Source organism: Meles meles, chromosome 6 (genome assembly GCF_922984935.1).
Source record: "Meles meles chromosome 6, mMelMel3.1 paternal haplotype, whole genome shotgun sequence".
Taxonomy (NCBI): domain Eukaryota; kingdom Metazoa; phylum Chordata; class Mammalia; order Carnivora; family Mustelidae; genus Meles; species Meles meles.
The window spans coordinates 50,750,390-50,763,005 of record NC_060071.1 but is presented as its reverse complement, the minus strand read 5'-3'; the positions used below and the strand labels follow the sequence as shown (position 1 = coordinate 50,763,005).

Sequence of the window (12,616 nt, the reverse complement as noted above, 5' to 3'; positions counted from 1 at the left end):
GGGGAAGAGTCCATCGGTAAATAACTTTGGGAAACAAAGCCAAATGGTGTATTTCTCAGAGGATGTGGTGGCCACAATCCCGCCTCCTAACAGTCACAATCTCCAGCAGTCCCTCCCTCATTGTCAGCAAGAACGGTTCGAGCGATAACAAAATGTGGCAAAGGGATGCCTGTCACTTTTGAGCCAAGGTGATAAAGGATGGCCGCTTCACTCTTGGTCCCTTTCATTTGGGTTGTCTGCTCTGGGGGAAGCCATGTCATGAGTAGGCCGGTGGAGAGGCCTGTGTGGTGAGGGACTGAGGCCTTCAGCCAACAGCCACGTGAGCGAGCTTGGAAGCGGGTCGTCCAGCTCCGGGCAAGCCTCAGATGACTACAGCCCTGGCGGACAGCTTGACTACAGCCTCACGAGACCCTGGACCAGAACCGCCCAGCTGAGCGGCTCCTGCATTCCTGAACACAGAGACTGTGAGAGATAAGAAATGTTAGTTTCAAGCTGCTACAATTTAAGATAATTTATTACGCAGCAATAGATAATACACATGACTTCTCCGAGCACTTAATATGCTAATGTAAATCTCCAAGAAAGAAGATATACAATGCAACATGCCCCTTAGTTATCTGGCCAAGGAAGCCTTCTTTTTTTTTTTTTTTGAGTATTCTCAAGAGAGAAAACTCATTTAATATGGCTCTGGTCCTACAATTAAATGTGACTTCTAACCCTGATCTGTTACGAGCTAGTCCTTTGCTCTTCCAGAATCTCCACTTTTCCCTTTTATAGAGTAGAAACAACCAACCTGCCTTTGCATAAATCATAAATACAACCCCAGAAGGCCCTAGTTCTGAGCTCTTTGGTGAGTGGTGGGAGAGTGGCTTGTCTAGGTCTTAAAAGGACCTTCACCCTAGGGCTCAGGTGGGTTTTTGAAGGCAGCAGGTGGGCCTGAGGCCCATTATCTTTTTCTTCCTTGGGCCATTACCCCAGAGTGGTGAAAATAAGTGTCTTCTTCCAGCTTGTGCACCATGCAGAGACGGGAGACAGGGACCTGTGCCTCCCCCATCAGACTGGGAGAACTTTTCCCGCCACACACACACCCCCATCCTGAGGATTCAGTGCAGCCATGGGCGGGAGGGAGCACCAGAACCTTCTCTGGCCTCAAAAGTAAATATATGCCCTTCCTTCCTTCTCAATTTATCCCCTCTACTCTTTCCCTCGTAAAGACTGAGATCAAGTTTCAGGATGCTGAATGGGTCAGAGACCCACGGGAGCCCGGCACATCCCTCTTTGTTAAAAAGAAGACATTTAAAAAAAAAAAATCATAATGCGAATACTTTATTATCAATGAGTGACTGGTATTAGCTTTTTGTTTGGGCATTAATATTTGAGAAACCATACACCAAACCCAGGCTTTTCCACCTAGCTCTGCTGTATCGTTTTCTTTAAAAAAAACAAAAACGAAAACAAAACGAAACAAAACCACAAACACACAACAAAACGAAAACCAAAGAATAATAAAGGAGGAAGGAGGAGAAGAAAGAAAATATATTTGTATTGAAAGAATTAGAAGCCAAAGTGCGTCTTTCTTGTTTTGTCCATATACACACATTGCACCATACATAAATAATTACATTGTAAAAATGACTCCATAATTACAAGTATAATATATATTTCCATATAATATATAAAACTTTATATTAAATCTAGGTAGATGATATTTGGGGGGAGGGGTGTCGTCCGTGGGGGGCTGTGTCTCTGGGCGGTGGGGCGCGGGGCAGGGGTGGGGCGCGGGCCGCCGCTATCTGTGGCTGTTGAGGAGGACCTCGAGCCAGCACGGGCAGGAGGTGATGAACTGCCGCGAGTAGCAGGGCCCCCAGCCCTTGGCGAAGCTGATGCGGACGCTGTTGGGGTCGTAGGGCCCGTCGGCGGCGTCGGGCTCGGGCCCGTGCTGGAGCAGGCCCGAGCGCTCGAAGTCGAACACCTTGATGGAGTAGCCGGGCGGCACCTTGCGCACGACGAGGGCGCGGCCCCCGGGCGCGTCGAGCGTGGGCGAGTTGACGAAGATGGGGTGCTCGGCGCGGTTGTAGGCCCACACGCCGTCGGGCTCCTTGCTGAGCAGGATGCCGAAGCCGATCTTGCTGCGCGTGCGCCGCACCGACTCGCTGCGCTGCTCCAGGTTGAGCTGGCCCAGGCAGAAGCCGCTGCCCTGAGGTAGGTCGTAGAAGATGCTCACGGCCTGCTCGTACACCGCGTAGAGGCGGCCCACGCGGGTCCGGTGCTCCCAGTAGGCCACGCTGCACCAGTGGCTCGGCTTGGCGGCATCCGGAGACATGCTGGCGTCTGCGGGGCAAGCACAGGGCATAGGGAGGGGGTAAGTGGGCGGCAGAGGGGGGCACAGGGGTGCCCTTTCCCCAGGCCAGGCGGCTTGGGTTTTCCATATAAAGTATGGTGGGGTTTGCAGTGCTCAGCACACCTGAGGGCAGCGCCGCCGCTTGCCGGGTAGTCCTCCTGAACTGTACCTCGTGGGAAAACAGACCCCTAACACACCTGCTGAGGGGGGCACCCGAGTTTAGGAGCCCACGGAGAAGGCAAGTCACCCGCTATGTGTTCCGGCTCCGGGTACGCAGACAGGAGCTGCAGCCGGCTCCTGCTCGTAGAATTTTTCCAAGCTCAAGTTAGCTGGAGAGGGATAACCGCCCCCCTCCCACACACACACGCCCAAAGGAAGGGCTGCACACTGCGCTTCTGACTACACCTGACTCACTGGTCCTCCCATCACTCCGGGTCAAGGCCACCTTCTCCTCATTTTACACAAGAGGATCCAAGACTTGGCAGACGCCAGCAGCCTGCCAAAGGCCACACAGGGTCTGAGCCTTGCCTGCCCAAGCCTCAACCTGAACAGAGTGGGATTAAGTTACTGGGGGGCATACATCACCACTCAAAAGGGGACTCGGGCATAGGAAGACATGGTGGGGTGGGGGAGTTGGCCCCCAGAATCCCTTCCCAGTTTTGGCCTTGAGCAAGATGCCTAGTTTCCCAGTCTCTCTTGGCACAAAGTACAGATTTTCACCCGAACTGCAGCCCTTTCCGCCACATGGGGAAGCTGAGGGTCTCTGAATGTTAAAGCAAAATCGCTTTTGTTAAAGCAATTGTTAAATTGCTTTAATTGTTAAATTGTTAAAGCCAGGGCTCCAGAGATCACCAGCTCTCAAAGGTGTGTGCTGCCCCTCTCTGGCCCTCGGTTTCCCCATGGACAGCAAAGGGGTGGCCCGGATGACTGGAATCCCTTTCCCCTCCAGCTTAAGGCATGTGTGCATGTCTGGATGAACAATTTTCTGACACCAGACGGAACGCCACACAGAGGCCAGAGCCTGTCAGAGGGGCTGCCCCTCAAGGACAGCGGGCAACCCCCTCTTTGCTGCTGTCGTGTGTGGGCAGCTTCTCAGATTCTGAAGCTTTTCCACATTTGGTCCTTCCTTTGAGGTCAGAGCTCTGAGAAGCAGGTGGGCATCCGTGACTGCCCCGTGAGGGGACATGTTCCCACACAGCCCTTGGATGGTGCTCATACTCAGAGGGAGAGGTTCCCCCGAGACTATAATGGGAGCACAGCAAGGCACTCTATGGCGTAGCTTCTCTAAGATCGAAGTCCAACCAAACCCCAGGAAGAAAACACGGCTAACAACCTCATTCAGGAGCCTGGGCGAGGTCAACTGTCTGCCTTCAGCCCAGCCCCGCCTAGAAGCCCCAGAGCAGCGGGGTGACAGGGCCCCTCAGATCCTCCTATGCCCGGCAGGCCCGCCTAGCCACCTAGCAGGAAACCGTCTTCTCGAAGGGCCTCCTGTAGGCTGCCAGCTCCGCTGAGGCCTTGGACTGGGCAGAGCCCCAAAGGGCGTGCCCCTCATCCTCTGAGGGGTGTCGAGGTCCCAGACACAGGTCCCCAGGCCACTCCCTGAGAATGTATTACTTTGCCTCTTAGTCCCCTCCAGGCTCCTCCTGGTTCTGGCCAGTAGGGGGATGGAGGAGGGGAGGAAAGACACTGGTCCTTGCCCTCAGCTGACTTGCCTCTTGGCTAGCAGGTAGAGAAACTAACTCTGGCATGGGATGGGCGACCAGGCTGCCAACAACTAGGCCGGTCCCAGCAGGTGGGCAGCCAGGTACACTGCAAGCCACGGCTCCTCTCTCCATCCATCCATCCATCCATCCATCCATCTGGTACAGCTCTGGAAGTTTCCAAGAGGAAGCAAAGCAGAGCCATCCCAGCCTGGCGGTGAAACCCCAGTGCCAGTCTTCTCATGAGCCATGAGAGTTCCTTTAGTGCACTAGAAACAGAGAGGTAGGGGAGCAAACATCTGTGCCTGGAGAATGTTGGGGGACAGGAGAGGCAACACGTGTCCCCTTCCTCCCAACAGCCTTGGTTCACTCCTGTTACCAGCCCCTTTCACAGATGAGAAAACTGAGGCCCGGGGAGGCGCCATGAGCTGGTGGAGGGTATACATGAGGGAGTGCCAGGCCACACTCTGGAGTGGTGGGGGGCTCTCCTCCACACTCCGGGCAGACTCCCCGCTGAAGCCCCCGCACTGAGCAAGTCCTCTCCTTCCCTAAGCCTCAGTGTTGCAGTGTGTAACCAGACTGCTCTCACGGTCTGAATCCTAGAGGTGCTCACCCACAAACCAGTGAGTCATACCCCCCACCCCACAAAGAGAGGCCTTCGCTCCCCGAGGGTACACTGCAGCTTCACTGAGGCTTACTACTGTCCCAGCTCTACAGATAAGGCTCAGAGGGCCACCCAGTCATAAAGTGGCAGCTTTACCCCAGGGTGGAGCCCCTCCATCATAAAAGGCAAAGAAGCACTTTGGCAGTCTGGGGGAGGGGCAGGAAGGGGAGGAGGGGCACTGAGAGGAACGGAACTGAAGGCCTTTGAGAAGGATACTTCCTGACCCCCTCCTCTTAGCTCCTCCCACCCCGGCCAAGCCAAATGCCCCTCATCATCTACCCCCACGTCATCAGTACCCATGTCCCAGCCTTGCTCTAGCATTCCTCATGGGGATTGGGTCCTGTGCTTGGGAGATGAACCCCAGAGCTATCCTAGGGCCCTAGGGCCCAGCCTGCCCCAACCGTCTGGCTCAGGGACACTGCCTGGGCCAGGCCTCACCTCCCACAGCCTCTCTGGTTAAGCAGACTGGGTAACACTTCATCACACCTGAGCTCCTGGCCAAGTCTTCCAAATTCCAGAAGATGGAGTGCTGCCTCTGAGAAGCCCTCTCTGATCTCCCCCTCCCATGCACCTGCGGCCTTCAATGCAGTCACTCCTGATGCCTGAGCAGGTGTCTGTGCTGTTGGTCAGTGCCCCTGGCTGGTCTAGATTTTCCAGGAGGAAGGGGTGTGCCTTAATCCTCTTTACCTCTGTCCCAAGACTGCACGTATCCCCAGGGTGCTCTCAGAACGTGCTAAAAGGGAAGGAGGAAGGAAATAAAATTCATCCTAAGGCTCAGCCCAGTGCCCTCACCCCCAGCTCCCATTGGATCCTGCCCAGCAGGTAGGGCTGGGGGTCTCGGACCCCGAGGGACTGTGGGCGAGGACTTAGGTCTGAAGTCTCCTAGGAGCAAGCCAGCAAGTGAGCCCATCACCATGCTCAGGACCTCCCTGTCCCCACCCAGCTGTTGGGGTCTTGGGGCCCCAGAGCTTAAGGGAGCCACTGATGTCATCTTATCCAGGGAGCCCTAACACTTTGGGCTTTCACAAACCAATAATTGTTCAAAGAGGGATTGTGAATGTACTGGGTTACTACTGTTTTATTTTGTCATGTACAGACTTACTGAAAACTCCAAGACTGTCAGCTACCACTAGCACAAAAGAAAGTATAATTTGATACTAATGAAACAGGCAGGACTTAAATCAGAAATGTAAAAGTTAACATGATTAGATATAAGAAATGTTCTCATCTCTTTCATTGTGGACCAGTGAAGATGCAGTGCAGAGACTGGCCTGTGGGAACCACTAATTGAATCCAATGTCCTTGTGCCCCACGGACAGCACCCCAGGGGTCCAGTGGGAAGCACCCAAGCACACACACGGATAGAAGCACTGGGACCAGAACTTGGGACCCTAGAACTCTCATGTAATGCCTGTCACAGGAGCCAAAGGGTTTCAGAGTGAGACGGACCTAAGGCTCTCACCACTGACTGGACGTGTGGCCATGGACCAGCCACTGAAGTGTCCCTAAGCCTCAGTCTGCCCACTTGTAAAATGGACTTATTCCTGATCCAGCGCCTCATTTACACAGTTCATCTTCGGGTTTTCTGGGAACCCCAGCAGCAGGTCAGTCAGGTGCAGAAAGAAGCAGCTGTCTCTTTACTGGTTCCAGTGCTGGCCCTAACCCTGCACAGGCTGGGGCCCTTCAGGGGTGTCAGGGGGTCACAACCCAGGGTCACAACCATGGGAAGTTATGATAGGACAGTGGATGGCAGTGCCCCTCACTAACTGTACAGCACTGTACGGATGGGAAGGGTAGGCTTCTAGCCTGGAGCCCGAGCTTAAAGAGGGGGGCTCATCAGCACAGGAGTGACGAATGGAGCAAGGCATGGCTGAATGTCTAGAAGCAAGTCAAGGGCCACTGTGGCTGTTTACACACACACACACACACACACACACACACACACGCGCGCGGATTCGGGTCTCATGCACTGTGGCGGACAGAAGCTGAACAGCTCTCTGTGAGTGAGAAGGCCAGTCCCCCAAATTCTGCCCTCTCCACAGTGGCAGAGCCCCACTCCGCGGCTGTGCTCTCCGTCCTTAGCCCGCCTGCCGCTCCAGCGCAAGGGGACAGCCTTTTGCAGAAGATCTTTTTCTCTTCGTGGCTCCAAGGCTGTGGTCCCGCCATCAACCTAATTAGGAACCCGCTCCTTAATTGCAAATAAATACCAGGGAGTCAGACCCGAGTGAACAACATCAAAGATGACCGTGCTCTGACCGAAACTCCTGCTCACTACCCCCTGCTCGGGGCCTGGCCTAGTTCCCAGCCAGACTCTGGGTCCCGGTTGGGAGGGCTCTGGGCTAGGGGTGGGAGAAGAGGAGAGGCCCAGTGTGGGGCTGTGTCTGAGGCGGACCTGGCAGAGTGGCCCCAGGCTGGGGGGTCAGGAGTCCTGCCTCCGGGCCTGCACCGGGCAGTCCCTCTTCCTTCCCCTGGCCTCTGGCTTCCCCTGAATAATGGGCTCAAGATTGCTGCAATTTAGTGAATGTTCACAGTAGCTCTACTTGGAATCACCTGAACTTGGCAGACAGCTCAGACGTCCATCAACAGGAAAATGGATATTAGGGACTGAGTATTTGTGAACCCCCGAAATTCAAATACTGAAATCCTAAGCCCCAGTGTGATTGCCTTTGAAGGCGGGGCCTTTGGAGGGTGATTTGGTCATGAGGGTAGAACCCTCCTGAATGTGATTAATGCCCTTAGAAGAGAGACCCAGGAGAGTTCCCTCACCCCTTCTGCCCTCCTGAGGACATAGCGAGAACACGGCCACCTATGAACCAGGAGCTGGGCCCTCACTAGACACCAACACTTGAAGCACCTTGATCTTGGGACTCCTCAGCCCCAGGAATGGTAAGAAATCAATATGTGTTGTTTAAGCCACCCAGGCTACAGCGTTGTTGTTACAGCAGCCCAAACAGACTAAGATCGTGGAAACACAGAACTAAGGGACATCTGTAGGACGGAATGCGACTCACCAATAAAAAGGCACGAACTAGTGAAACACACAACACCACGGGTGAATCTCCAATGTACTGTGCTAAGTGAAAGAAGCCAGACACAGAAGATAGGCTGTTTGTTTCTATTTATATAACATTCTTGAGCAGACAAAACGAACCTACGGTGATGGAAATCAGAACAGGGATTACCTCTGGGGAGCGGGAATGACTGGGAGGGGGTGTGAAAGAACGTTCTGGAACAATGGTCATGTTTGACATCTGGATTGGTACCATGGCAACTGGGGTGTACATGTACATCCAAAGGCACCACCCATATTCGGAAGAGTGGTGCATTTAAGTGTAGCTATGATGCCTTGAAAGCAGGAGTACGTGCTGCTAGGGCAGTTCCCTATGGCTGCCCTGGAATGGCCTCAGCAGGGCTCTGCGGTGGTGGCCGAGGGGACAGCCCTTGTGTTTCCAGACCAGGCACCAGGGACCCAGCCTCCCCGTGGTGCCCACATTCCTGCCACCAGAGGGTGGTGGACACCTGTGGTGGGCAGGAGACTGGCCCACAACAGGCACTCTCCCCTATGCCCAAGCCAGCCCCTCTGATGGCTGGCATTCCTTCCTCTCCGCCTCCCAACATGTAATTGGGGGGGGCACCAACGGGGCTGACTGCAGCCTGGGGGAGGCGGGAAGAGCTGAAATCCCAAGAAAAGCCTTTAGCTTCTTCGAATCAGCAGTTTTCTGTCAAAACAAGGGGCAGGAACGTTCCTGTGGGCTCCCCCGTGGGCTGCATGCTCCAAAAGTCTGAGCATACGCAATGCAGCTTGTTTTCCTCGTGATCACCCCCTTTCAGTTTGGCCAAACTGCCTCGGACCCAGCCATCCTATGAAGGGAACCAGAGATGTGCCCAGGTTCAAGTCTCTGGTCCCTCAGGCTCTAAGAGAGTGAGATGGGAAGGCTCAGAGCATTGGCAGTCTGGGCCCCTGAGTCCTCCTGGTCTCTAGGGGCTTGGCGGGTTAGCCCATGTGCCTCGGTGTTCAAAGCCTTTCCTGCTGCCTCCCAGCCGCCTGGGGCCACAGCAGCCTCCCTGCCTCTCCCCAGGGTTGGATGGAAAGAGCTGACACAGCCACACTTCACATGAGCAGAGAGAGCCAAGGCAGACAGACCCCCACCCCACCGAGGGCTGGGAAGGGAGACTCAGAGGCCCAGAGAGGTGAAGTGACTTGCCCAAGGTCACCCAGTAAGCTGGCAGCAGAGCCCGGAGAGGAGCCCCCAGAGGGCTGGCTTTTCCAGTCCCCTTTTCACAGGCTGCACTGGGGCCTCCTGCCCTCCGGGAAAGCTCCTTTCTTCTGTCCCATGTCATGCCTGTGGCTTCAAGTTCCCGTCCAGCCGGCAGCTTTTTCATCTGCGGCTCCCAGGCCTGGGAGTAATTATGTGGCCCTGGATCTGGTTAACCTAACACCCCTTTAAAAGCCCTGTTTGCCCATTAGATAAGTAGTTTTTGTAATCAAACGTAAGGGGGAAAAAGGAGTTTCCACTTAACCTTCCTTTGTCATTTTAAGCTGCAGAAATGGCTTTGGGTTTTGCAGCAAGTTCAGAGATGCAGCATTCATTAGAGGCTCTTTTTTTTCTTCTTTTTTTTCCTTTGTTAAGGGAGGGGGAGACCAGCCCTTTATCCACTGGGCTCTGGCAGTGAAAGCAGAGAAGGAATGCGCACGGGGCCATGTCATGTTAATGGTCAACAGCTCAGAACGAGTCTCTCCTCTCTCCGCTGAACTCTTTCCAAAAGCAGGGCCCAGCTGACAGGAGTTTCCTCTTATTCGCTCCCACTCGCCCCTCCCCACCCCCCACCTCAGCTCCAGCACCTTTGGCTCCTAGAGGAAGCCAGGCTTCCAAGAGGAAGTTCCTAATCGGTCATTACATCACGGGCGGTCTGGCCACCGCTGCTGCCTGCCCAGGGTCCACCTCAGGGGCTCTCTCAATCTCCGGGAACGAGGACTGTGCTGGCCACCCCCGCCCCCCACCCCCGCAGCCAGTAGGTAGGCCAGCCGGCTGCTCTGCTTGGGGATTCCCCGCCCCCCCCACCCCTAAGACAGGGATGAGATGGGAGTGCCAAGGGGGAATGACAGCAGGAGAGGAGGGAGGCCAGGAAACACACAGGCTGTGTGGCCCAAAAGGACAACTTTGCAGAGGAAAAAACTAAGGCCCGAAGACGTAAAGTGACTTGCCAAGGCACACTGGAAATTCACCACTCGGCCAGGACCCACTGGGGGTCTCCTGCGCAGGGCTGGATTTAAGAACGTGGTTTCCGGAGCAATGAGTGCTTCCTGCATGTGAATGTCAGCTCTGCCACTCACCAGCTGTGACATCTTGGGTACACGACTTTACCTCCCCGTACCTCAGTTTCCTAATCTGTGAAATGGGGATGCAATCATCGCTTACTTCAATCAGGCTGCTGGGATTCATTTCAAGGGCACCAAATTAATGCCTGTTTCAAAACAGGCACTCCGTAAATAACAGGTGTTCCTATTCTTACTAATATTATTAACCACTGTCAATCTTACCTTTCTGTATTATTTGTATACATTATTTAACAGACTGAGTCAGCTCTTTGGTTCATAAAGGTTTTCGCATTAGATAATGTCTACAGAGATAAGACATGCCAATGGAGTTGAGAATCAAGGGGAAATAGTAGTAGTAATAAAATAAACCAGCCAATAATACTAATACTACTAATATGTCAGCCGCCGTTTAATGAACCGTTACCAAATGCCAGGCAGAATACGAAGCACTTTAAATGCACTATCTCAACATCTGGCAAGTCACTTTTACACGTCCACCAGCCCTCTCAGTCACTCCCATTTTATTTTTTTATTTATTTTTTTTTTGTTTTGTTTTTTTTCAAGATTTTATTTATTTATTTGACAGAGAGAGAGATCACAAGTAGGCAGAGAGGCAGGCAGAGCAAGAGGCAGAGAGAGAGGAGGAAGCAGGCTCCCTGTGGAGCAGAGAGCCCGATGCGGGGCTCCATCCCAGGACCCTGAGATCATGACCCAAGCCGAAGGCAGCGGCTTAATCCACTGAGCCACCCAGGCGCCCCAGTCACTCCCATTTTAAGATGAAGGAACCGAGGCCTGAAGTTCAGGTAACGCTTCCGCAGCCCCCAGCTAGGAAGCTGCAACACTGGGATTTGAGCTCGACTATCTGGGCTTTGAGACAGGGGACTCTGTGTTACCCCGGTAGTTGCAACCTGGAGGAGAGCAGGGTAATGCCACTATCAGGGACCACCCAGCCAGGTCCACTCCGAGCTGGCCGGGGAAGGTTCTATAAAGAATGGACACTAAAAGGGGTCCTTGGGGGTGCCTGGATGGGTCATTCAGCGAAGTGTTGGACTTCAACTCAGGTCATGGCTCCCTGCTCAGTGGGGAGTCTGCATGTCCCTCTCCCTCTCCCTCTGCCTGCTGCTCCCCCACTAGTCATGTGCACATGCACTCTCCCTAATAAAATCTTTAAAAAAAAAGGGGGAATCCTTGGATGTGGCACTGTGGGGGGCCACCACCCCACCACGTGCTGCCCATCTTATCATTACCAGGAGGGCAGTGGGGTTTTCGAAGAGCATACGTACAACAGCTATCAACGGCCCCCTACGGAGTCCCGCAAACATACATACTTTCTTAGTGTTTCAGTTTTCACACACCCCCTCCCCCGCCCTCCAAAACCCGATGAGCGTTTTCTAGATGCTACAGTGCAGAACGGTGGTTTTGGGGAAGGGATACTAACCCCAGCGGAGTCCCGGGGTGGGGGGGCAGGCACGCAGGCTCTTTATCCATGCTCTCTCTAGAAGCTGCCAGTTCCATCCAAGAGATGGAATCATCCCCTTCTCCGAGGACAGAGCCAGGGTTGGCGGGGCCACAGGCAATGCGGGGTGGGAGTCCTGAGTGGTGGCCTCACACCCTCTGCTGGGCCCTTCACGCTGCCTCATCGGCTCCCTCTGCTCTTCAGGGTGGTCCCCAGAGCCTCCGCCCTGGATGGGGTGGGGGGCGGTGTGTTATGAGAGTCTGTGGCGGACACAGGCCACAACCGGCCTTCTCTAGGGAAAGGCCTGTGGGGCCCTGCAGGAAGGCCTTTCTTCCAGCCTCCGCGCCCTGCCCCTGGCCAGCTTGACCCCGCATCTCTGGTGGAACAAAGTGGCAGCCTGGGCCGCGGTGGGGAAGGTTTCCACTCCTTTTTCCTGTGCCGTATTCAAACAAGTCCTGAAAAGCAAACTCCTGGTGCACCCTTGACAGAAAACAAGTTCCCAGCCGGGCCCTAACACACAGGCATGCTCCGTGTCCCCCCGCAACCCCACCCCACTTTCCCCAGGACCTACTGTTTCCTTCAGGGAGGCCCACCAGGGGAGCAACACTGGGACCCGGCTGCCATCAGCATCAGTCTCGCTCTGACGCCCGGTGAGATTGTTTCAGGCTCCCTGTACCGAGGGTGCAGTGGCTTCTCTCCCTGTGTCTCTGGGCCCTGTGGTCCAAGCTCCCTTCTTACAACACTCTGCGGGAGGCTCCAGCCTCCCACGGCCACCCCGGAGGCTGCCATCTGCCTGGAGGACGAGACGACACCAGAAACACCGTGCACCTGCCTGGACCAGCCTGGCCCTCCTAAAGGAAACCCAGTCACCTAAGCCAGAAGCGGAAGAAGACCCCCAAGGAGGAGGGCCTGGGACCCAGTCCAGAGTCAGGGAGAATTCTGGTTCCCTGGGCCCTGCGAGGGAAGGACCGAGACAAGTCTGCGGAGGGGAGAGACAGCGATAAGCAGCTTAGAAAATCAGCCCACATTTTCAAGAAGGAACTAGTTCCTGCAACAAAAGCCTCTGAACTTTGCTCCCATTCCAAGTCCTCTTTTGTCTTATCACAAAGTCGACTCTGAATCTGTTTGTTTGTTT

At 54.5% G+C, this 12,616-nt stretch overlaps 1 protein-coding gene across 2 annotated transcripts in view; it reads right to left on the bottom strand.

Annotated features, from left to right (window-relative positions):
• Positions 1–1,308: 1,308 nt before the first annotated feature.
• Positions 1,309–12,616, bottom strand: part of SMAD6 (SMAD family member 6) — a 75,353-nt gene continuing 64,045 nt past the window's right edge. For both annotated transcript variants that reach the window (XM_046008811.1, XM_046008810.1), the window contains one exon: positions 1,309–2,331. In XM_046008811.1, coding sequence (XP_045864767.1) covers positions 1,790–2,331 — 542 coding nt within the window. In that variant the 3' untranslated portion in view covers positions 1,309–1,789. The remainder of the gene's footprint in view (positions 2,332–12,616) is intronic.